General features: G+C 47.0%; 1 protein-coding gene across 1 annotated transcript; it reads left to right on the top strand.

The window, feature by feature from the left end:
- The first annotated feature begins 286 nt into the window (after positions 1-286).
- Rbp1 (retinol binding protein 1) lies at positions 287-24,919 on the top strand. Its single transcript, XM_005006709.2, is given in 5 exon segments — positions 287-481; positions 483-564; positions 1,075-1,253; positions 22,904-23,005; positions 24,676-24,919. Coding segments are annotated over 5 exon segments (597 nt in total). The 5' UTR covers positions 287-301; the 3' UTR covers positions 24,730-24,919.
- The last annotated feature ends 1,182 nt before the right edge of the window (positions 24,920-26,101 follow it).

The following is a 26,101-nucleotide window of genomic DNA, read 5'->3' as shown; positions in this document are numbered from 1 at the left end:
CGCCCTTGTGCGCGGAGCTTTGGACAAAAGCCTGCAAGTGGCCTCTTTTCCGAATCTGCCCAGCAGATCGGAGGGGACGGATGTCCAGTCAAGTGGCCGTGGAATGAGACAAGTTCAAACCCTTGAAGGAATCGTTCAGGGTCTGAAGAGTTGGGGTCAATAAAGCCACCCTTCCGGTCTCCACTTCGTTTCCCGGGGAGATAACTGCAGGTCCGAAGCGAAAGTGGTTAGAGACAAATCTGCCCTCCAGCCCCCGCCCCGTCCCGCCCCCGCCCCCAAACGGGGAGGAGCAACTGCTACAATGGATCCTCCTTCAAGCTCCTTATGCGCTTGGCATCCGACTGTCCCAGCCCCGCCGAGCCCCTTGTCCCCCGAGGGCGCGCATTTCCGGGCCGCCCACCACCGCGATCGCCTCGGCAGCCGCTGCCAGAGCAGAGCTCAGAGCCGCTCCTGCCTGCCGCGTGGCCGCCAGGCCCCATTTGCTCCCCGAAATGCCAGTGGACTTCACCGGATACTGGAAGATGCTAAGCAACGAGAACTTCGAGGAGTACCTGCGCGCTTTGGGTAAGCGCTGCCCACCGCGCTCTGCTGGCCGCTCGGGCCCTCCCTGGTGTCCTCCCCAGAGACCTCTCCAGGGTTCTCCCCGAAGTCCTCCCCGGAGTCCTCAGGATCCGCCCCCCAACACACACACACACACACACCTGTCGAGCCAAGGCTCCGGGAACCCCCGCACCAGGAAAGCGACCTGCGGGCTGCAAGTTGGAGGATCCGAATTATTAGAGTTAATTGGTAGCAAGTGTCTGCCGGTTGGTGCAGAACATGGATAATGTAATTAGTAAAACTGGATTTGGTTTGATGGGTTTGTTCCTAGGGGTTAGCATGAGGGCAGCAGACTTTGTTGCCAAAAGAAAAAAATAAATGAATAAATGAGGCACAGAGAGGTTGGGCCCAGAGACAAGCAAAGCAAGAGGGTAAATGCCAGCTGCGTTCTGGGGCACAACAGCTCCTGGAATCCAGTGCCTTTTGGGAAAGTTGAGTTTTCCCGCCAACCTTCTGCCTTTGCACACCTTGTAGATGTCAATGTGGCCTTGCGCAAAATCGCCAACTTACTGAAGCCAGACAAAGAGATAGAGCAGGACGGCGACCATATGATCATCCGCACGCTGAGCACTTTCAGGAACTACATCATGGACTTCCAGGTTGGGAAAGAGTTTGAGGAGGATCTGACCGGCATAGATGACCGCAAGTGCATGGTGAGGATCTGCCACGCTGATTGTCTCCTACCCAAGGGATCTGGCCGCCTGAGGGCAGGGCTGGTTGGGAGGGGAGCCAGGTCCCTGTGTGCTGTGAGACTCTGAGTCTTCCCACTCCCAGTCCCAGAGTAGGCAGCACCACATAGACGGCGGGTTTGCTGAGTGCGTCTCCGCTGTGTGCAGGCACGCTGCCACGGTCTTTTCTCGTGTAACTTCACCAGAGCAGCCTTTGAGGCAGCTGGGAGTTTGCCGCACCTTACAGATGAAGAAACAATTTCAGAAAGACCACATGGCCAGAGCAGGGCCGTTGAGGAGGGGCAGGCTGGAATTCCAGACAAGCCAGTGGACTCTGTTCTCCTTTGGCTTTAGGCAGAAGGGAAGAAAGAGAAAATACAGGGAACCCCTCTGAAGTGTAAGCTCTAGAAAGCAGGGTCAGCATGAACTCTGCTGTGGCCCTCCGAATACTTCCTGTGGACCTTTTGACCAGCACCTGCTCGGGAGGTCAGTGTCCCCACTGCCCAGGCAGAGGAAGCAGCTGTGAGGGAGGGGGGTGCTGCGAGCCTTTCCTTCCCCGAGGGTGGGAAGCTGATGACCAGGAGACCCCAATTAGTGCTCCCGCAGCAGACTCCGGAAGGTCAGCACCAGGCTTCCATCAACATCCTGGAGCTGAGAAGTTAGGGGACTCCCAGCCTTCCTGTCATGGTCTTGGGTCCAGAGATGGTTTATGTTCAGCTCAGTAGCTGCCTTGCTTGTCACCAGGTCCTCCCGCCATGTGGCAGGGAGGGGTCTTTACCGTGGGTCTGCTACTGGCCTTGCCCTATGCCAGTGATCATACACCACCGCCTGGTGAGGGAGGGATTAGAGCTTCTGCTGGTCAGTGATTGAGGCCCAGAGAAAGAAGAGACTCATAAGACCACTCTGCCCAGGGTCCCTGTTGCAGAGCCTTTGCAGAAGGCATTAGCTGAGCTCTTGAGGATAGTGCTGATGTGCCCTGTCCGGGAAAAAGAAGCCCCAACCTGGACAATGCATCCCCAACTTGTTTATTCATCAGAAGGGAAGGCAGTCAGGACTGGTATCTGAGTACTGTTTGAGAAATGATGGGAGTGAGAAGGAGTCAGCAAGCAATGTCATTGGCAGGACAGCCAGCTGGATGGAAATGGCATTTTGCATCGTGCCTTTTGAACCTCCAGCCTCTTAATCAGATGGGAGAGGAGACCTTCAGACAGGCTCTTTCTGTTCCCTGCCTGGCCTGCTCTCTGTCCACTGCAAACGACTCTGCTCTAAGAAGAAAATCCTCATCCCCAGCTCACTTTTGGGTGCTGTCAGAACACATCAAATGTCTGTGTGGGATCACTGCAACTCGGAATGTGCCAGCTTGTACTTGGCCAATCGCTTTAGATCTTTTGTTCCTTCCTGAGTCCAGTAACCCCAGAAATGTTTGTTGACCATCTCCTAATACTGGTGAATATTAAGTGTTTTCTATGTGCCAGTACTGTTCAGATTTCACATTATTTCACTTAATATTCACAGTACACTTTCCAAGCCTGCTTCATATACAGGATTTCTTATCGTGTGGCCTTGGGGAGGGAGGTTCACTGAGTGGGAGAAGATCTGAGTTAGCCACTGTGTGTACCATGGTCTTTGTGGTAGAGACAGACACACAAACAGTGACAATGGTGTGCTCAGTGGTGACAAAGGAAGCCATGGCGTCAGGGTTGGAGAGAGTATCACCACCCAGAAGAGGGGATTGCAGGTTTCTAAAAGAAGTCACTTCTGTGCTTAACTAGAAAAGAAAAAGGAAGTGAAGGAGAGGATTTTGTACACAAGGGAAGGAGTAATGGCTACCTTCGTTTCTGAACTCTGTGCAGTAGCTCAGGACAAACTCGATGAGCTGTGACAAACTAGGTTGGGTCTGTTGGTCCTCTTCAGTGCTCCAGGAATCAGGGAGGCCCACTCCCCAGTAGATGCCTACTCACTCCCCTTGTTGCCTGCTAGGAAGTGGGAAAGCCCTGGCCCTTTCTACCTGGACTTCCCTTGGCTGCTGTAGTGCAGAGAAACCCTCCTCTGGGCTGCCTGATAGATAGTATGTGGCTTGGGCTGCAGATAGTATATGGCTTTTGGCTGGTGGTTGGTATGGGATAACAGAATATGGAGCTTGCACAGAAAGACACCCAGATGCTAACAGGTCACCTTGGCTGAGGTTTCAGAAGACTCCTAGATGTCCTGAAAGAAGTGATTGCCAAAGATTACTTTTAGTACTATGCCTTCTACCCTGCATGCTCAGAACCTACCAATTAGAAATGGGGGCAGGACTGTTCACAGCATGTCACAGGACCTACATTCTCCCCTTGGAGCATTCCTCGTTTGGTTCATTTCCTCTCTTTGGGGTCTTCCAAGGACTGCAGGGTGCTTCCTCTGTCTTTGTAGCCCCTGTTGGTGAGGTGACTTATACTCTCATGGAGTGATGTAGGGGTAGTTGGGGAGCATCCTACCTTGGTCTGAGAAGTCAGGGAGGGTTCCCACAGAGAGTAAGTCTGAGCTGAGGCTTGAAACAAAACAGGAAGGAGGCAGACAAACAGAAAAAAGAGGAAGACCAAGGCCAAGAAACCAGGGTCTGGTAAATGTTATTTCATTCTTGTCCCCCACTGGGCCCTGAGCACAGCCTGTACACACAAGGCCTCCTGATGCCCAGCTCAGTGGAAGAGACAGAAACACTTTTGGGCCTTTGTAGCCTAGTGCGTGATGGGAGTATGAGGGGTCTCCAGTTGCACAGAGCTGTGAACAGTGGGAAGGGAAGCTCCCAAGGAGGTAACAGCTGAGTAGGCCCTTGAAGGATAAGTGAGAATTAGGGCAGATTGGAAAAGGGAATAACAGCATTTCAGAGCAAACTATGTATATTAAGGTGCAGAAAAGGCCTGGTGAAAGGGTGTTCAGAAGTATACTCCACAAGGCTCGAGTGTGACTGCAAAATGTGGGGTGAGAGGAGCAATGAGGATTGACGGGTGCCTAGGTGTGACCTGGGGGATGGGGAAAAAGGGTAGGGTCTCTGCTAGGGAGGTGTGGCCAGGCTGACACCCCCCCCCACACACACACACACAACAGGGCCCAGAGGCTCTCAGGCTCTGAGATCTCTGATCCTACCTCTTTTCTGTGGGAGTCTTATCTATATTTTTGTACAGCAGCCAGAGGGTGGAATCTGGCCTGCAGATGTATTTTATTTGGCCTGAACAATGTTTTAAAAATCCTAAGAGACAATTGCCAATGATGGCCAAAGATAAGATTTCATGAGAAAATCCATGTATGTGGCTGTTATTAATCTCCCTCTCCCCCAAAAAAGAAATCAAAGGAGCTAAAAAAACACCACATGCACACCTGTTCCAGTGTTGTGTGGACCTCTGGGACACTGTTCTAGCAGTGAGTAGACATTGTCCAGCCTACCACAATCCTCACCCACCCAGTTCCCAGAAGCCAAGGATCTAGTGCTGTTTGTACTGTTTGCTCTGTGTGTTCCTTTGGTGCCCTGGGTAACAGTGTGAGGCAGCTACAGCACTAGGGACCTCTTAGGAGCATAAACTCAAGGCCTATAGCTCTGGCCTCCTCTGTCAGAAGGTCTGGGATGGAAGAGGTGGTTTAGATGCAACCAATCCTTGAGAATCGCTGCTTTGGAATAAAGAACGATGTGCCTGCATATTTATGTAAAGTGAGAAAACTACCAAATTAAGCAAAGAGGACTCTGGGCTACTGGCCAAGTTTGTCCCTCATCTGACCCCTACAAATGTTGTGGTCTATGTCCAAAAACATCTGAAATGTCTGCATGGCCTCTCACCAGTGGCAGGGTTCATGGATCCCAGAGCTCGAATTTCCAGTCTAGTGTGTCTGATTCTGCAGGACCCATGAGCAGCAATGACCATGTCTCTGGTGGACGTAATTAAAGGTTGGGCCTGGCCCCACAGACACAGGGCTCTCCTCCACTGCCTTCTGCAGCTCTTGTCCATTAAAATGCAGCATCGGGCCCGATTGGGCCAGGATCATTTGTCAAATGTGGCACCTGGGACTTGCACGGGTGGGGACTGTGAGACTAGACAGTGCTCTTCACCTGCAAATCATGTTTCCCCCTCCTGGGCAGGACAGTTCCTCAAAATCATTCAGTCCTTTGTCCCCAGCTTCCCCACCGCAGTGAGCAACTTTTGTGGGAAAAGACTGAGCCTCAGGCCTCAGTGAGCCTGGCTCTGCATGGTGGTGGCAGAAGGGCCATTTGTCATTCCACAGTGGATACCAGGTCAGGGTTCCCCGGAGGAGGCTGCTTTGTTCACTTGAGCCTGATCCCTCCTCCCCCAGCTGTAACCTTGCCTTCAGATCCAGCTTTGAACTCAGGATGACCCCTCCCTGGGGCCTGCTTTCCACTCCCAGCCCTCAGCTACAGTTGCTTTCTTTGTTTTTACTGTAAAAGAGAAAAATTCAAATAGCCTAAGAGCACAGACTGAAAAGGAAAAGACCCCATCCGCTGCTTGGCCAATTCCCACTTCCTGGAGGCTATCGCTAATACAGTTTCCTCCGGAAGTCCCCCTCACGTGCAAAAGATGTCTGGTGATTGATCAACTGGTCCCTCTCTGCCCAAAACTAAAAGAAAGAGGGGGCTATGGTGGGTGGAGGAGGGAAGAAGGAAGAAAAGAAGAAACTACTTTTGTGCACATAGATCTTTCTCTCAGTAGTACCTCTTAGGTGTCTTTCCACTTACAGATTTTCTAAACCTTTATTTAAATTGTTTATGCTTACTTCTCTTCCATCCCTCACTCCTTATTTATATCCATCTTGCCAGCTTCTAATTATGTATGGTAATGCACAAACCCATCCCCACTTTTAACACTGTGGTTTAAACTCTTGCCTGTTTTCTGATTCTGTTCTTGACCCATTAAAGAGATCTTTTGCTTCTTATGTTAACAATCATAATTCCAATGGCAGAGTTAATTCCTTGATCCACTGAGCTGAGGATGCTTCTGGGTTACAAAGCCTCTGAGAGCGCCCCAGCCCAGAGCTGGCACCGACATTCAGCTGGGTCCTTTCCAAGATGGAAATACAGGGTCTCTTTCATGTCTTAGCACAAAGTTCTCCGACCTTTGAAATCAAGGTCAGCACCGTGCTTTGGAGGATTACAAAAAGGAGAATTAAAACAATCAAATAAAATTCACAAGGTAGCTTTCAAAACTTACACTGGTTTGTTGTGTTTTGGTTCCTGTTAGGCAGGAACAAAGGAAAATGAAACGTGGTACATCATGACAAGGCTTGCAGCTAGTGATTTTAGTTCTCTTTCTGTTCTGGTTTCCCACAGCAAAGGCTGTTCTTCAAGTGTCATCAGATCCATTTCACAGATGAAAATCCGAGGTGCAGAGAGGGGAGGTACCTTTTTAGCCCAAGAGCGCCCAGTTGGCCTGGGGGCAGAGGGAGGATTCTAACTAGTGTAATTATAAAGCTCTCTACTGCAGTGTCTACCTGGCCATCTGCTTGGCACCTCTGCATGTGGAGGTGAGGCCAGACAGACCGAGAGGGGGGAGGGGAGGAGGGCTGGTGTTCCAGTTAGCACTGCTGGGTGTGAATCTCCTTTGTTAGCTAATTACCAGGGCAACTTTAACTTTCACACATACTGCCTCTGTTTTCACATCTGCAACCTGGCCATCTTGGTTGCTGCTCTGCCTGTCTCACCAGGCAAATTTTGAGGATTATAGACCTTTGCAAGCCACCATACTGCATATGGAATGGGACTGAGATCCCTTCCAATATGCCTGAGCAAAGAACAAGGTATACTCACTTATGATCAGGTGTTACTCAGTGATTTATAGCTGTTTTGTTTTCTTGGACACATAGTGCTTCCCTGCCCGCTCCCTCACCTGGAGAAGCGTCTCCTTTTTTACGTGGAATTTACCCCTGCTCACCCTGTGGTCCTGGTGGGCCCGCACACCACAGTTCACTGCCTCTCCTGGGTGAGCACAGGCTCCCATGATTGCACATGTGACTCAAGCTGGGCTAATCACAGCCTTTCCTAGGACTTGATAGGTAAATCCTAGAAAGAGATAAGTGCTATTCCCTTGTAGATAAACTAGTGTGATGTAAGGTTGGGCTCTCCGAGACCATTTCCCTTCTCCCTGCCTTCCATAACTGCATGAAGAAATTCAATGGAAGGAAAATATAAGATGATGCCAAAGGGATGGGGCCCATTGGAGGTATTACTGCTCCTAATACCATTCTTGGTTTCCCTGTACATTCCCTTTCTTTTCCCGTAAGCACTCTGAACTGGTTTCCTGTCATTTGCAGCTGAAAATATTAGACTGCAGAGGTCACAGGTTTACCACAGAAGTGCTTAGGACAGTAGTTCTCTCCTACTTGATTGAGCACACCCTGTCCTAAGCATGTCTGGTTCAGAAGGCCTGGGGCAGGGTTGAGTATTTACCTTCCTAACATGTTCTCAGATGCTGCTGCTGCTGCTGCTGTTAATTCAGAGATTATACTTTCCATAACCCTAAGAAAGAAAAACAAGGAAGCAGCTGGCTCGTGCCCAGCTTTCTGGGATCCTCTCATCATAACTCCACGTAGTGGTCTGTGCTGGGGCTGGAGGTGACCAGGAACTCAGAGGGCCTGAAGTGCTTTCTCCCAGGAACAGAGATGGAAGGTAGAAACAGATAGGATGTGAGTGGAGAGGTGCAGCCCTGCAGCCTTCCCTGGCGGCGGGGGGGCTGCCTGTGGAGACCAATCTTGCAGCACTGGTGCTGCTGCAGCTGAAAAGGTATGGTGTGCTAGAGCATTTTGGGAGCTCTGAGTTTGAGCCGGACCTGGATTTGAATCCAGCTTCATCTCCCAGTTGTGTTTCTTCAGAGAAAGTACTTTAAGCCTTCTGAGTTTCCCTGTCTACAGATCTAGAGGAATCAGTGGTAGTATTTACCTAAAGGGGATTTTCGTGAATGTTAAATGTGGCGATTACTTGTGTTTGTTTGTTTTTATTCTTGCAATAGCAGGGGTTGGACCCAGGATCCTCACACTGAGCTACATCCCCAGCCTTTTTGTTATCTGTTTATTTTTTAAGTTGCTCTGGTAGAGCTCAAATTTGCCATGCTTGTGGCCACCATGTCTGGCTATTTCAGTTTTTTATTGCTGTGTAGCAATTCACCCTGAAAACCAGTGCCTGAATATAGCAGTCATTTACTTTATTGATAAATCTGTGGCATGAACAAGGCTCAGAGGGGATGGCTTGTCCCTGCTCCATGCCAGGCAGCCAGGAGCTGGAAGAGTCTGGCTCCAGGTGGCCTCCTCACCGTCACACTGCTGGCCTCTTAGGCTTTCTCACCACCTGGCAGCTAGGTTCCAAGAATGAGTGTCTCAAGAAAGTAAGGCAGTGTGACTGATGATTTTTATGAGCTACCTTGCCTCTGAGGTCACTGTCAGTCAGATTTCCAGTACTGTAGCACAATTCCTGTGATGGTCAGCTCAAAAGGGGAAGGTTTATTTTGGTTCATAGTTTCATAGGTTTTGGCCCATGGCCACTTGGTCCTGATGGGTGGTGGTTCTTCATGACAGAAGCTCCTGGCAAAGGAAGTCTATTCACCTCATCCCAAAACAAAGCCAGAAGTTAGACTGAAAAGCTTAAAAGGTCCCTCCTTCAGGGACCTATCCTCATGTAACCAGAAGACTTCCAACAAGGTCTCACCTCTTAAAAGTGTCACCACCTTTCAGGAGTGCCACAGGCTGTGTATCAGGCCTGAGTCACAAAGGGCCACCCATCTTCTTAGGGCGAGGACACAGGCTCCACATCTTACTGGAGTGTTGCAAGTTCTACAAGAGCCTGCTGGTGGCAGATCCTGTGGAGAGTTCAGGGTGTTGTGTGTATGCTGTGTGGGCCTGGCACACAAGGTGAGTTCAGTGGGCTTGAAACAGGATTCTCTGGCTCACCTTTAAAGGTTGACAGGATGAGGCTGTTTTGTTTCTGACTAATCTCATGTAGACTCTGTGGGTGTGGGAGAAGAGCAACAATAGTGTCTGAGTCCTCTGCCACCGGGGTAGAGACCTGCACTTCCCTGGCCCAGTTGACACATGGGCTGGAAGGGAAAGAAAGGATCCTGTGGGAAAATCTGAAAGCGTCAGGATAGCTCAAGATTTCACCTTCAATAAGCCTAAGATTTCACCTTCAACCATGCACCCAAACAGACAAGTCTAAACAATAGATGAAAGTGCGTTCTGGACTGGAACTCCGTGTGGGAGCCTCTTTTGGGCAGGGCTGCCAGCCCAGCCTCTGCAGCCTTCCAGGCCCTCACAGTCAAGCCAGGCACAGAGTAAGGACCAGAGGAGGAAGGCAGGCAGAGCCCGCCAGGCATCCAGACGTTTGCTGGTGTTGCCTGGGTAGGCTCCTTTGTTGGGAAAGAAAAGGGAGCTGAGGGAGTTTACGCCTTTCCTTGTACACACCCATGCCAGTACACAGGCATCCTGAAACCAGCCCTGGCAGCTGAGTCATGTTGCAGACATTTCACTTGGGCTTGGGTATTCTTGACTTGGAGTTGACTAAGAATTTTCCTGACTGTAAGGGCTATGTTTTATTCACAATAGCTTCCCTCTCTAGGAACCCTTTCCATAGCTATGTCTGTTGTATAAACTGAGCTGTGCTATTGAGCACAGGCACACGCACACATACACACATTGGGGCCCTTTTTGGGGGACCCCAGGTGTCTGCCATACTATCTGAGACCCCACCACTAGAGTGCATTTACACTGGTTAGATATTCAGGCTTCTCCAATTATTTCCTTTACTATGCACATGCTTAGAGTGCCAGCTATTTGGAGCACAGAAATAGAACCACATCTTTCTTCTTTCTCTACCTTCCTCCCTCCCTCCATCTCTCCCTCTCTTTCATCCTTTTTCCCCTCCCTTTCCCTTTCCCATCTAAGGTCTAAGGAAAGCATTAGGATACTGGGGAGGGGGGACACTGCAACAAGATGGGAATGAATATAGGGGTGGCAGAGAACCTGGGCTCCAAAACCTATTTTTCCAGCCTTTGAGAACTAGCTCTGCACTCAGAAAATGATGGGAAAAAAAATCCTGTGTAATGTGTGATGAATCAGAAAATCATCTTCCTGTCTGACTCAGAGATCTCATTTTGAAACTACATTCCAGTAAAATCATTCAAAAGAAACAAGGAAAAAATTCTCTTTGTACAAAGGTATCTGTGTGAAACTCTGATAATAATGTTCAACAATCCCCATAAACACAACCACCCTCTGAGGGTACTGCTGTAGCATGTGAGTCCAAACATCTATCTGGCCCTCTAGTCCCAGAGAAAAGTTAGTTCTCTCCAGTTTACAGATGGGGGATTGAGTCCTGCCTGGGGTCTCAGTACTGGGGAGCCAACTCCTCAGAGGTCTCTGATTCCTAACTCTGTGTGGTTTATAGAACAGGCTGCCTTCTGTTAGTATCTAAATGCCAAATAATCAGAGTGGTTAGAAAGACTATGGCTTTTTAATTCCATAGAGTACTATGTGGTCCTAAATGATCACTTTAAAGAGAAAAGAAAAGTGTTTATGGGCATTTAGTCAACACATTCCATGCATGCTCCTTCTTAACAAATTTCCCCCTTTCCCCTACCCCCACTGCTCTGCCCATAATAATAATAACAATAACAATAATTACACATCTCTAGCGCTTACTGTGTGCCAGTCTCAGCACTTTCCATGGATTATTTCATTTAATTACAGCAGAGTCTTTTTGTTCATCTCCTTTCTACCATCCCCAACACTTAGGCCCATCCTTCACATGCTAAAAAGGGAGTCTGATCATGCAACAGCATGTATTAAAGCCACACAGCCCTTGGGCTTGTTGGGATACAGCCCTGCATCTCCAGTCCTATTCCTGACCTCACACCTTGTTCTCAGCCCCATCTCACCATCTGTGGCTGCCTTCATTTGGCATCTTTTGTCCATCTCTGTTCACTTCCCTGGGCTAAACCCCTTGCTTCGGACAGAAGCTCCTCACTGGTAGAGATCCAGCCCAGGCTGGCCTGCTCTGTGGATTCTGACTCCATTCCCCTTCCCAGGAGCATCCTTTCCTTTTTCCTTGAGGTCCCTCCATGCAGGTGCTTTTTAGATAGCTGTGATCCCTGTCAGAGGGATCTGTGGACATCAGGGGCCCACGGAGTGCAACACAGGATCTCCTGTGTTAAACAAAGGTTAAGTGAAAATAGCAGAACGATATAAAAAGTTGACCGTGTCACTGTAAGATCCTCCTTAATCCAATTTCATAGCTAATGATTGGCAAGAATTCTTGTAAGCACTTTCTGTGCATGAATTCTTTTTATTTTCACAACAGTTCTGTCATGAAGGTGCCCAAATTCTTCTTATGTTAAATATGAAGAAAACAACAGATCAGGTAGCTGGTGAGGTTGGGATTTGAATCCAGCCAGTCTGCCTCCTGATGGCTAGTAAGGAGAGAGGTGACCATTGTTATTTTAAGGACTCACAGCTCTGCATTGATTTCCGTATCAGGCTTTGAAATCTAAAATGCAGTGTTCTCTGCTGAAGCAGCGGTGGTGACAGATGAAACTGCCACCAGCAGAGGAGCCAGGATTGCTGTGTGCACTGTTCCTGCTAGTAAATGAGGGAGGCTGCAGTGCTAGCTGAGAACCCCAGATTCACGAGAGGCAGCTGTGTCTGGGCCTCTGGAATGTTCCTTTTCATCCACGCCCTGCTCCCTCTGAGGCAGAAATCTGGCAGTCCAACTGCGTGATGCAGTTTAGGAAGTTACTTCCCCTCTCTGTGCCTCTATTAGTCTGTGAAATGGGGATGATTGCAAAGTAGGAGATGCCTACTTCATGGTGAGGATGAAGGGGTGAGCAGTGTGGGGAAACCTACAGGCTGCTCCAGACCTTCACTGTCATCTCCTCACCCACATCAGAGAAGATGCTAGGAGTGGTCACATGTATGGAGGAACATATGAGCAGCCAGGGAAGAGCTAACAACATTCCCAGGGCAAAAGCATGAAAGGCACGTGCCTCACCACATTCATAGAGAACTGGCGGGTAAGGCCCAGAGCACCGAGGACCTACTCCTTACCCAGAATGGTCTCTGTCCTGCATTGAAACAGATCCTTGCAGCTATTTCATCTGATGCCTGTGTGTCAGCCCCATTTTGCAGACAAGGAGGATCTGAGAAATAACGTAGATTGATCAGAGTCACCCAGCCAGAAATAGGTCCGAATGGAGAGGAGCTCAGGTCTGCTTCTCTCTAAGATTGCCTGTGGTGCTTCCTGAACGCCCAGCTGGCTGGGTGAGCCTTTGTTCCATGGCTGGACCAGAACCAGGCCTGTGGCCTGCCAGGTGCTGTTCAATAGCCTCAGGATCACTGGTCAGACTGTGGGCTCAGTCGAGCAGAAGAGGGTTAATGACTCATATGCTTCTTAGCTGTGTGGCCCTGTGTAGGATGCCTAAATTCTCAGAGACCTGGTGCCACGTCACTCCCATGGCAAACCCACCTCTAGAAGGCTATCTGTAAAAGAATAGGCACCCCACTTCCTGTAGTATTTTACCTTTAAAAGGGGACAGAGGGCTGTTTATTCCCTGATAAATGATCCAAGTGCTCCTAGAATGTTTATTTCCATTCATTAAACAAACAGTAGTGTGCACTTTATCTGCCCTAAATTCTGTAGTAGTGGCAGGTGTCCTACACTGAGTAAACTCTAAACCCCCAATGTATTGTCTATTGATCAAGAGTTTCTAACCTGCTCACTCTTCCATGGGTATTAAGATAGCACTTCTTATCTTCTTGGAACTCCTAATTTTTATTTGCCTTGAAAAATAAAAACTAGAGAAAAGAAACTCCCATGGAAGGGAAAAGGGCTCCCATGCCCCTCGGCACTCCCTGACAGACATCTCCCTATTCCTCTTCCTCCATCCTCTCACCCCTACCTCCCCCTGTTCCCCTACCCAATTCCCACACACACCACCCTGTGTGGCAGAACTGACCACAGGTGGATTCCTGCACTGGGCCAGGCCGCAGGGTTCCAAGAAGCAAGCATTGGGATGTCCATGGCTCCAGGTTTAGTCAGCTGGAGCAACAAAGATGCTCCAAGATGCAGTGAAAAGAAGGAGCACAGGACTTGGCTTCTTGGAGGAGTCCTGCCAAGAGAGTGCAGCTGGCATGACCTGTTTACAGGTCCTTCTTGCAGCCCCTGCTGGCCCTAACATCCCCAAATCTGTCCGCACTGTTTTCTTTCCCTAAAATCTACTTGTTCATCTTCTTCCATTTTCTGCTTCTTAACCTAACTCTGGCCTCAGTTCTAGCATTACTTCTGACCACGTCTCCTCCAAGAAGCTTTTCGATTGGACCTCCGCCCCCACCTCAGAGACTGATGAAGCAGCTTCTCACCCCCATCCCTTCAGCACCTCGTGACCACCTAGCACTTACTGTTCTGCTAGAATTCTATCTTGCTTGCCTTTTTCTCCGGTACGTTCTGAGCCCTGAAAGTATTATGTTCACTTCACCTCTCTCTTTCTAGCACCAGGGGCTGGTGTGCAAGAGACATAAGCTCCTGGTTGCTGAATAGTTTTCCTTGCACAAACCATGCTGCAAAATCTGGGATTGCAGAGCACAGTGGCTAAGAACACGGGCTCTAGAGTCAAATTTTAGTCAGATTTTATCTGCCCACTCTCTGGGTGAGGAACCTCAGTCCTCAGTCTCTACATTTGTAAGTGGGAGAAGTATATTTGCTCCAGGAGGTAGGAAGAAGTCAACTTGGGACAATTTATACCTCACTTAACACCGGTGAGGCTGAGTGCTAGTGGGCTGTGACCTTTTTCGGTGCTTCTTTTGTGTCTCTTCTAGAACCTCTGCCTCTGGGGTGCTGACCACTCTAGTGGTTTGATTCTGGATAGTTTCTGAAATGTTTAGAGGGAAAAATGTGTCAAGATTATTAGTCCAAGTATTTTTCTTTTGTTTTTCCTAAGAATTGTGTTGTCATTTATTGTTAACTTCTTCACAGTAAAACTGCATTCTTGCACATAGGTCTTGTAGCTATGCTAGTTCATAGTAGTTGCTTTTGGCAACTTTTAACTAATTACTCACCTCTAAAGCCTTTATTAATTGAGTTTTAATCTGTTTATAGCAAGTAAGCCTTTTCCCCCCAAATGTACTGCTTTTAGGTCACTGCAACCCCACTTGCCACCACCAGAAGTAGATCAGAAGAGGTACCACCACCTACCCCCCATCCAGCCTGGCCTCACAGGAAGTTTGTGGGCTTCTCAGTCAGGGAGAACCGGATTCAGGTTACAGCTCAGCCCCGAGCTCCTAGATTACAAAAGCCTCATTTTTTATTAGCCCTAAAGTTTAAAGACTGTGAAACATTATGGAAAGCACCCAGTACAGACCTGGCACTTGGTCCCTTTCTGTTGCCTTTCCTGCCCCTTCTACCCAAGCATTCACATAACACAGCTGTGTTAAAACTATAATTGTCCCAGGAGCATATGTATCCTCAAAAGGAGAAGTACGTGTCAAAATCAAACTCTAAGAGAAAGGCCCAATTTGTGTCATTTAGTAATTCACGGGATGAATGTACAGAGAGTGTCTACTCACTACGGAGTTTGTAAAATTACCCCCATTTCTCAAAAGCACAAGCTTTGGAATCAGAGCTCAGTCCGACCTGACTCAGGCCTTTAAAGGCAGTCATGGGGAAAGGTTTTACTTCTTGTAGCGTAACCCTAAAACCAGAAACAACAAATTCAGCCCCACCCTTCAAGGGTGGCTCTATGAGCCGAAAGCCTGACAAGAATAGGACAGGTGTGGGGTGATGGGAGTCATCTTTGGAGAGTTCAAGATTACATGAGAGGTTTAATAAATGGCATGCATTTCCTGAAAGTCTGGTTGAATCTCACCATTTGCAAGTCACTGTGAAGAGAAGGTTCCATTTAGTGGAAAGTATCTGTCACTACTAGTAGTAGTCACTGGAATGGAGCATATGACCCTTGAGTAATCCCCTCTCAGCTGCCTATGGGAGCCAGACTTTTCTTTGTCACTGGCCCAAGTAGCAGCCCCAGCTGGGGTTTCTGAGTGGCCAGGGGAGCTGAGTAATGGTTTTTTGAATGACAGCCCTTGTCATAGTGGTACACAGCTGTCCTCATTGATCTTTTGAGACATGTATTTCAGAAAGCCGCTGATGCAGCCAAAGTGATGAGGGTTATTAGTTTTTAATAGAAAAGTTAGACCAGCCTTGCTTAAAACTTCTAGCCCATTTGCCATGGTCGATGAGTTCAGGATATCTGCTGAGGATCTTAGGGAAAGGTGGTTGTGCTCCCTCTTTTTCTTGGATTTGTCTGGATTTCATTTTTAGGGTGGAATCTCAGAGCCTAAGCTGGGATTTGGAACAGTAACCGTTCATGTCCACCCCACCCCCACAAGCACCTGCCTCTGGCTATGACTTGAAAAGGACTGGAAATGTGTGCTCCTGCCCTAGATGTCCCCAGGAGACCCTGATTAATTGGATCAATTTGGGAAACTGGAGAGAATGACTGCTTAACCTTTCACATCAGACATTCCAGTAAGGCCGAATCTGTCCCCTCTGCTGGTCTGGCAAAGGTGGCTGGCTTCTGACGTCATGGGTGGAGGGGTCATAGAATAAGTCCTTGGGTCTTGGAAAACACTGTCTAAGAATTTACACTTGTGTCACAAGAAAATGAATCACCTTTTTATCCAACATTTCTTGTTTCCTTTACTCTTACATTTGTTGCACTTCTACCTGATTCTCTACTCTTCTTGAGTAAACATTTTTTTTTTTTTTTTTTGGTTTGGTGATAGTGGTGCTGGGGATTGAATCCAGAGCCTCAGGCATACTAAACATATACATTTTACTACTAAACTATATCCTTGGTTCACTTAAGCAAAATCTAGCCTGTTGGGAAATAGATGGCTTATTCCCACTAGATATAAAGCTTAAAAAGAAAAATCCAGCCCCAATAAAAGTGATCTTGAGGTAACAAGGTCAGAGAACTAAGTCACCTTGCTGGAGCATCACAGCTATCAGTGGGGAGGCTCCAGGTGGGGGATCTGCTTAAATAACGAGCAGTTAAAATTGAGGGCAGGTGAGCATTGCAGGGTCCCAAGAATAGGCTCAGTTGGCAGCTGAAAGTTTCCTCTTAGATCCAAATATCCTGGAAGGGAGAAGAGTTCCAAAACATTAAGGCCATGATAAGTAATGTGTCCATCACCAGCAGCTTGGTCAATCTTGGACTCTTAAAAAAAGGATTTTAGTTATTGTTCATCCTCAACAAGCAAACCCCATCATTGTCTAAGCTCTGGGCCTTGTGATTAATAACTGGTGCCTCCAGTATGCCAGCCCTATACATTTATATACCATTTCTCTAGTCCTCAGGACATCCTGGTAAAGTAGGTGTTTAATCAAATGCCATGTATAAAAGCACTTGCAAACTTACTAGCTTTAAACACTCACCCTATTTCCTCCTGATGTGAGCTCATCTTCGCTCCTTGTGGCTGTGCCCAGCTGAGGGCCCAGCAGGTACATGGAAGACATGTTTTTCAGCCTGGCATCATGGCCTTGTGTACATCACACGCAAAACAGCTTTGCCTCCCCTCCCTTTGGCTCCCAGATAGGCCTCTGCAGCCTTGCTCGTCCTTTTTCCTTCACTGCTTCCACTCCAGTGAGCCCTTATCCACTCGGCCTGGCCTGCCCCACCCCACTTCTTAAAACTCCTGTGAGAACAGGAGCCGTCCTGGCACCCCAGCCTCTGTGCTTCCTCTTACTTCTCTGTGGTGATCTCTTTATGACCCCTTTCTCACTCCCAGCAGCCACACCCAGCAGTGATTGGCCTGAACTGCAGAGTGTCCCTGCAGGAGGTTGCTCAGAGTCTTAGCACAATGCTCACATTTTCTGCAACCTCCCCAGGACTAACAGGTATCTACTGGGTGCCTTCCAGGTGCCCTGCCCTGATAGGAAATGAGAAAGCATTAGTTATATGAGACTCATCTGCCAGCCCAAATTATCCCCCTCATTTGCTGAGTGACTATTTTTTGGCAATGTTTATAAAATTTTATTAAAGTATACAATTTCTGGAATTTAACTGGAAAGACATATTAAATATTTATAAAAATGTCACTCAACAAATGACAATGCAGGAAGATCTTGAAAGAAAGACTTAGAGGTTGAGAGTCTGGAGACTTCCCAAAACAGATGGAATGGCCACAGCTGACCAAGGCGTGAACACGATAGTTTGAGTCGATGCTGCCCCCAGTCCTCTGAAATCTGCTCTTGGGTGATTCTGGCTCACAGACAGCAGTGGGGACAGGACAAGAGTTGAAATGGTCAAATAACTGATGTAATTTCCTCCGTCCTGCTGATAGTGTTGAGGTCATATAGACATAGCCAAGGTGGTTTTCTTTGTCCTGTGATGAATTTAAGGATATGAACAATTTCTCATTGCTTAAACAAAAAATCAGTGCATAAAAGGCTGAGCAGACAGTATATACACTAGAGCTACTAACTGCTATCTGGTGAAACATTATCGATAAAATTAAGATAAAACAAAACTAATTGTGCTGTATCTCATATTTGATGAAAATAGGAAAGGGGACAGAGTGACACTTAAATCTAAGTGCTCCAGTTTAGCTTAGAGTAGTTAATAAATTTTTTATGCTGAAGTGACCACATAACTTGCTCAAGTCAAGAAGAGTTTTAACGGCTCATTTTAAAGACCAAAATAAATAGAAGTTAAAACAAAGACAAAACGGGGAAGATAACAGTGCCCACAGGATGAACCAGTGTATTGTATATGAAGCTGATTGTCACTTGGTCTGCCCTCACTTCCTGTTTTAAAAATTCCTTCCAATACTGAACTCAGGAAGGAAACTATGACCTTCGGATAACTTTAAAACCAGTCTTGGGCTCAGTAAGCACATTCCAAAAAATAATAATCACTATAGTTTAAAACAGATCATCTCTCCCTGACTCCTCGGATACTTTTTAGGTTTCTTTACTCATCTAAATTTTGCCCAAGGAGCCACAGATGAGTCTAGGTCAAGATAGAAGTCATCATTCACCCCTTGGATTTCTTGCTTGTGGCTCCTTTGGACATGATTTTCTCAAAATTAGAATCAGAATCAACAGTAGTAGATGATTTCTTTTTGTGTCAACACTTGCTTTTAGCAGGATCTTGCTTTTGAGAGATACTGTATGTAGTTCGAGCCTGGATCTGTATTTGGTTCCTTTTGGTACCATCCATTTTTGGTACCAGGAGTGGAGGTAGAAGACTGACCCTTTCCTGCCTTCTTTGTCACTGTCAGGCATTTTTTGGGAGATGGCTTTGTAATTTCAGTTTAGGCTGGAAAATGAGCAGAAGGACTTGAAGAAAGTCCTCAACATCATCAACCTGGAGGCCAATTACTTGAGATGGTACTTTTCTGTGGCTGCGATTCTATTCTAAATATATTTGGGGGGAGTTTGAGACTTAGGTACACTTGAATCTGATGGAACAAAAATCTTCATCATCAGTTTGTTCATCAACATCTAAGAAATCTTCATCCAAATCCAAATCCATTGTGGGTTTGGTTTTTGCTACAGGTCTCTGTGGCTCTATTTCTCGTGGAGGAATGTCAGAATTAATTTTCAGTACTACTTATATCTGATTCAGATTCAGACCAAGGGTTTCTCTTCTTTTGCTTTTAGGTAGATTTGGCAATATAGATTGTTTCTTTCTCTTGGTGCCTGGATTTCTTTTCATTTTCTTCTCTAATCTTTGTTTCAGGCCTTCCAACTCCATAATGTCATCCACAAGGGCTCCCTCAGTGTTTTCACTCTTAATTTTCTGCCTCTGCTTTCATCTCTATGGTCACTTGACAAATGATCCTTTCACCTTACTGAGAAGGCAAAACTTCAACTATTCGTGTGCATGAGTGCATGCCTGTATGCGTGCGTGTATGTATGTGTTTTCTTCTCCTTGTGCTTGCCCTCTTTTCCTAGGTAAGTTCTACTGGTCCATCTTCATTTTCTTTGGCTCCAACAGTCTCTGGTTCTTCAGTAAAATCAGCCAAGTCTTCTTGCCACAAATCCAACAGTGTTTTTCTTTGTGTCCAGCTCTTGCTCTGTTTCACTTTTCTGTTGGGCCAGTGTCTGTTGCAGCATCACCCTTTGCAGTTTCCTTTTTCCTGTTGTTTCTTCATTTTCTTCCTCATCTTGAACCTGTAGTTGGCCTTTCCAGGCTTTCACAGAATCTGAAGCATATCTCCTCTCCTGGGTGACACTTGATAAAGTCACGTGGTCTAGCTGAGTCCAAGCACTCCTCCACCTCCAGTACAGACAAGGAGAATTGTCTCTGCTTGTTCAGCTCTCCCAGGATCAGAGTCAACGGGGACTTGGGCCTGGGAAAGAGCTTCCTTGGAAACTGATATGACACCAAGAGAAAGCGATCCTTCTCTTGGAGACATTCAGTTTGTAGAGCTTCCAGAAAGGTTTTTTTGCACCTAAATAGGCTTCTGCTCCCTGAACCCCTTGTCCATTATGGCCGCTGTCTGTCTTTCTTTTGTCTGTCTAAGCTGTTAGTGTTATTTATATCTAGATGGGTGCCCTGTTTATGCCCACCAAGCTGAAAGAGTGACACAGTAGCCCAGGAATAAACGCCTGCTTTACCATTAATGGACTTTTCTTTCATAGTCTTCTTTAACTCTGGTGTTAGAGGGTAAGCAGGCGTGGGCTTGTTGGTGACCAAGATATGTAGCAGAAGCTTTAAAAATATGCACATTCTTTGATGCAACAATTCCTTCACTGGACATATATTCTAAGGAAACAATGTATTCAAAACTGTGTCTTCAAGGTAGTGTTATTTACAGCAGCACAAAATTATAAATTATCTATGTGTCCCAGAATAAGTAGCCAGCTAAATAATGGTATGCATGTTCAATAAAACACCATCAGGCCAGATTCATGGGTGCATGACCAACACAGGCTTCAGGAGGGCTTCTCCCTTGCCTACCTGCTTTGTTATCACTGTCTTTAAAATTCTAATCATTTTTGAATGAGAGTCCTTTATTTTCATTTTACACTATATGTCACAAATTACATAACCACTTCCTGAATATATGTTATGATTGAAGTAATTCTTATGGGGAATATTCGTTGAAATAGAAAATTGCTTCAAATAAGTGAAAAAATGAGGATATAAAACCATAAATGAAACAATCCTAGTTTTGTAAAAACAGAAATATGTGTACATATTGGGAGAAAAGACTATGCAGAGGGGCTGGGGATTTAGCTCAGTGGCATAAGCGCTTGCCTGGCAAGTGCAAGATCATGAGTTTGATCCCGGTACAAAAAAAAAAAAGATTATATAGAAATATATCTAAATGTTGGAGCAGTTGTCTATGAAGAAGCAACATTACATGTCCATTCATTTTATTACTATTTTCTTCTTTGGCCATTTTGTTTTCTAAAATGGAGAGTGAGAATATAGTCTTGCACTGACATTTCTGAAGGAAGCAAAAGTGTGTTGGGGCTGGGGATTTAGCTCAGCGGCAAAAGCACCTGCCTTGCAAGCAGGCAGTCATGAGTTCGATCCCTGGTACCGATAAAAAGGCAAAAGACAAAAAAAAAAAAAAAAGTGTGTCTATCAGAGCTGAGAACAAGCAATTCTCTCTTGTTCTCTGATGGAGTCAGGAGCCCTTCACATGCCAAGTAGACTTCTGGATTAACAGACAAACAGCGAATCAGTTGCAGAGAGTACCAAGGGTTCCTAGGTGCTCCTTGAAGTTGAGGACTGATCTCTTGGTCTCCACTTTCCATCATGGTCCTGCACACACAGTTCATCCAACACATGGGATCCTGGCCATATTTGTGGCATAAGATCAGTAGTAGTCTTCACCCATCACAGTCTCATTAGACATTGACCATGCCGTATTCTGACAGAGGCGGGACCTCCTTTGGCTTGGAGCTGGACATGAGCTCTGAGTAAATCTCTAAGACTAGGGAAAGAAGCCAAGCCCTAAGTCCTGTGTGGCCTGTCTATCTCTGGGAATGGGCTCCAGAAACACAGATCAGACTTATTCCTGTGCAAGGCGAGCTCCAGTTCCCTCCTCTTCACCTGCATCAGCACAGATTTTACCCCAACAGCGGAGGGCAGCAGTAATCAACAAACCCAGAAGGAAGGCTGATGGGGAATGGGGTGAGCCTTTAGAAATAAAGAGGTGGTCCTCCAGTAGGGAGTGGTCCTGCTCACTCCATACTCCTTCCCCAGATTTCTCCTCTCTTTCCAAATCCTTATCAACCTTTTCCTGGCTGCCTTGATCTTAGCTAAGTGTGGCAGGTAACACAGGAATCCCAGAACCTTAGCTATCTAAACCCAGCTCTTCTGAGTCACTGGCCTCACATGGGCAGATGGGGATGTGGGGATTCAGAGAAGGGATGGACCTGCCCAGAGCCATATAGTAACCAGAGGCAAATGCTTCTTCCCACTGCGGAGGGGTAGCAGGACCCATGAGTCACCCATGGGAAGAGCTATTCCAAAGGAGGCAGGCAGTGCAAGCATGAGTGATGCTCACAGTATCTCCTTTGCACTCGGCTCTGAGACACAGGTTCAGGGGAGACCACACACTCAAGGCCAAACTGGGAGGCAGAGCTATTTCTCCTCTGAGTTCCCACACTATTGTGAGCTCCATGTTCTGGTGTGGGGAATGCTGCTCCAAAGAGACTATGGGATCCCCCAAGGGCTCCTGTCTTCCCTGCAGCAGGCAGCAGACAGTGGATGTGGGATATGAAAGGAGTCAGGCAGGATCTCTCTGTGTTCTGCCAAGTCCAGACTGGACAGTAGGGCTTCTCACCTCTTTCCCCCACTGTGTGAGCTCCTGTATATACACACTTGGTACTGTCCCATCTCTGCCTTCATTTCATGATTCCTCACCAAGAATGTCTCCAGGGCCTCCTTACTTCTCCTTCAGGAAAAAAACTGATGGTACAAAGCCCCTAGAGGAGCAGGAGAGCACAATGAAAGGGACATCAAGCATCACTGTCCTGTGTTCTGAGTGCCAAAGTCCCCTCACATTGTCTATAAAAAGGAGTTGCTAATCCACACACCAGACAGGCAATCACGAGCAGTTAGGCATACACAGAGAAGGCCTGATACAGTAGGCAGGGAGCTACAAACTGCTATTGTACATATGGCTGGTTTCCTGTGAGATGCAGAGCTCTTTGCTGACAGGGATGGAATCATTTTTGACCTACCAAAAGTTGAAACAATCAAATGTTAGGGGACAGGCAGAGTTCTTGAGAAATCTGCCCCTCACCAGCAAAGTCTAGGAAAGCAGCTCTCACCACCCACACCCACACCACCTCTGCTCAGCACTCAGAGCCCCCTCCTTCCCAGCCCCATTCTCAATCTTTGCAGTGACGCCCCATTCAGCAATGTGTCCCCTCCTAATTACCCTTCTCAATGATCTTTGTGAAGGTTTTCATAAATTTTAAAAACTTATTTGCACACTATAATAAAAGCATTGGGTGGGCAGGGAATATCGAACTGCAAATTTTTTGTAATAAGATTCACATGCATGGATTATCAAGGTTGGGGGCTCCCCTCCCCCAGCCCTCAGGGACTGCTCTCTCAGGACCAGTGACTGTGCTTGTTGCTTGACAGACCACGGTGAGCTGGGATGGGGACAAGCTCCAGTGTGTGCAGAAGGGAGAGAAGGAAGGGCGCGGCTGGACGCAGTGGATCGAGGGTGACGAGCTGCACCTGGTAGGTTCCTTGTCATTGTGTAGGCCCCAGTGGATTGGAAAGAGACATGATGGCTGGGCCTTGGTTCTGCTCTGAAGCTTCTCTCCCAAGGGCTTGGAGATGCATAAGTGACTTTTAGAACCATGCAATGTGCTTTCCAGGCCTAGGCCAGTGATGGCAAACCTTTTAGAGCTCTCAGCGATACAAACAGCATGCTGCAGGATGCATGCCATAGACTGGCCACCACTGTTCTAGGCAAACCCACTATTCAGAGAGAAGAGGTGAGAAGGTCCCTTACTAAGCATCAACAATGGAAGCCCTTTTGTATTCTCTTTCTAGTAACTTAAAATAAGAATTAATTCCTGTTGTGCTGATAAGGACTTGGAGCCCTGAAAGGCTAAATTCTGTGTCCATATTGCATTTTTAGAAAGAGCCAACTTGCTCCCAAATAATGTATATGTGCATTATGCCAATTTATGCAGTCTACAGCTGAGGAGAGCTTCCTCGGCTTCTCTAAGACATGATCTCAACCTAGGATTGAGAGAAGAAAAGCCTGCCTTACCTGCTTACTGTCCGCCACCCTGGGAACTCAGGTCAAAGCCACTTCCATTCTGTCTGCTCTCTGGGAAAAGCATACACAGGTCCAGAGCAGAACCCTGAGCTTCTGGCAAACTAACAAAGCTCATGTGCCCCAAGGAGAGATCTTCTATCATTTCTCTTCCTTGGGAAACTCCCCAACTACTCCATCAGCCCAAGGAGCCCCGTCCAGGTAGTCTTGGTTCTAATCTCAGATCACTCACTAGAAGGTCCTGTCCCTTCCTCAGTCCCTCAGCTTCAAGACTCAACCTTAAACTGGTCTCTTCCTGGGCCTTTGTTTCCCCAGCTGTAGAGCAAACAGGTTAGATGAGATGATCTCTATTATCTTCTCAGTTTAATAGTTCTGTGGCTCTCTCCCAGAAGTTGCAAAAAGGGGCTGCTGATCTAGTTTATTTAAGCCTGAAAAAACTTTAAAGTTCTTTATCTATTTAAAAATTAGGAAATGTCATGCAAATATTCAGATTTCCACCTTCTTTTAAAAAAAAATCTCAGAAGATAGAGCAATACAACTGTCCTTGCCTCCTGGCCACAGTCAGCAGGGCTGAGCAGGAGCTGGTCCTGAGGGCAGGGCACAAGCTGCTTTGGCTGTAATACTGGGAGGCTTTAATGGTAGTAATAGCACAGCTCCACCCATGGGATACTCACATAACTGGTGTAGTGTGGAATCAAGCATTTCTGAACTCCCAGGTGCCTCCACTGTGTACTTTAGGCTGCCTTGAAGCCCTGTACTGCAGCATGACCTATTAAACCATGTACCTGGGCCCAGTTCCTTCCAAGCCTCAGCACGGATTCTGTCATGGGTTCAGGCTTTGGTTCCTAAAGCTTTTGGCTTCTTGAGGGTGGTGAGGGGAGAAGCAGTATCAAGAGGTCTTATTGGCCAGCTCTGAGCCGTATCTGGGTTCCTAGCGAGCTCTGTCTACCGGATGTAGAGGTTCTGATCTCTGCTGATCCTGTTCACCCGACTCTCTAAGGAAATAATTAGTTCAGTTCGTGGAGAACAATAGTGGCCATTATTTTCAAAGTTCTTGCCTTAAAATGCTCTGAGCCCCAAGTATGACATTGTTCTGGCCAACAACCTTCTGCTTTTGTTTTAGGAGATGAGAGTACAGGGTGTGGTCTGCAAGCAAGTGTTCAAGAAGGTGCACTGAGGCCCAGGCAGATAACGTTGCTCTGGAAGAACCAGTGGCACTGACCTGGGGCAGGACCCCTTCTGCACAGCATGGGGCAGAAATGTCCAGCCATACCCAAACATCCGTTAGCAGAGTCTGTCTTTGCCTTCGATTCTTTTCCCTTTTCTTAAAATGAAGCCATCCCAATAAAAGCAATGTCTGTTCAGGATGTGTTTTGCAGAAGTTTCACATTGCAATTTTTCCTCCAGGACTTCCAACGCCAGCTTTTCCTGATGCAACCAAGCCACAGCTTTGGCGCTGAGTTTGCACCTGTTTGAGGTGCCTGTGCCTTGAGAGTCATCTGTGTGCTATGTTCCTTCTACATTACATTCCCAACCAGAGCCGAAGAGTAGTGAGTGCCACAAAACCAGGTGAAAAACACCTACCTGCCCCCTGGGAACTGGGAACCAAGATAAAGAGGCCTGGCCAACAGAAAATAGCTTCATAACTGCGCCACACACACACACACAAGGAGATGCTCCCACATGATTTGTGAATGAAAAGGAGTTGGACAGGATTTTCAGTCTACAGCTAGAATGAGATGAACCTTAATCAAAGGAAATTACTTATTGGATTTGATTTCAGTCATGTCACAAACATTATTTCATTCCAAGACCATTCCTACCCCACCTATGGTCTGGTGCAAAAGCCTTCCTCTTCACTGTTTTAGATAGAACAGGGAGAGCAGCCTTATGTTCACACTAAAGTGTAAAAGGTTGCTAACTGTACCTTTGAATAAAGAAACACAAAGAAATTGAAAACAATCATAAAAGGAAAGACTCACAAGGAAGACCCTTAGCCAACCTGACAATCTTCCCAGCTGTCCTCTAACCTTTGGAAGTAGCACTGGCTTAGGAGTCCCATGAACTGAGTTCAAATCCCAACTCACTCAGTAGCATCACACCTCTCTGGAGCTTACTTTTCCAGGCAAAAAGCCACACTAATAATTCACCTTACTTCCTGCACAGGTGGCTTTATGGTTTGATCTAGAATGTCCCCCCAAAAGCCTCATGTGTTCAAAGGTGGGGCTTTTGGAGAGTGCAATACTTAGCAGGGGGTTGAACCACTGACGCTTTCATATCTGAATGTGCACTGAGAAAGTGAGACCTGGTCTGAAGAGGTGGATCACTGGGGCTATGATCTCCTTCCTTGTCATCTGCTTCCTGCTGGCCATGATGTGAACTGCTTTCCTCTGTCAGACTTTTCTACCATGCCCTTCCAGCCTTGGAGCCAGCCAATCACAGGCTGGATCCTTTAACTACTGTGAGCCAAAATCAACTTCTCTCCCTTAAGCCGTAGGTGTGAATACTTTGTCCCAGTAACAAGAAAGCAGCTAAGACAGGTCGATGGA

The sequence above is a fragment of the Cavia porcellus genome, unplaced genomic scaffold, assembly GCF_034190915.1.
Source record: "Cavia porcellus strain 051 isolate PalLab524CR breed Dunkin Hartley unplaced genomic scaffold, mCavPor4.1 scaffold_5, whole genome shotgun sequence".
Classification (NCBI taxonomy): domain Eukaryota; kingdom Metazoa; phylum Chordata; class Mammalia; order Rodentia; family Caviidae; genus Cavia; species Cavia porcellus.
This window is presented reverse-complemented; position numbering and strand designations above follow the sequence as displayed.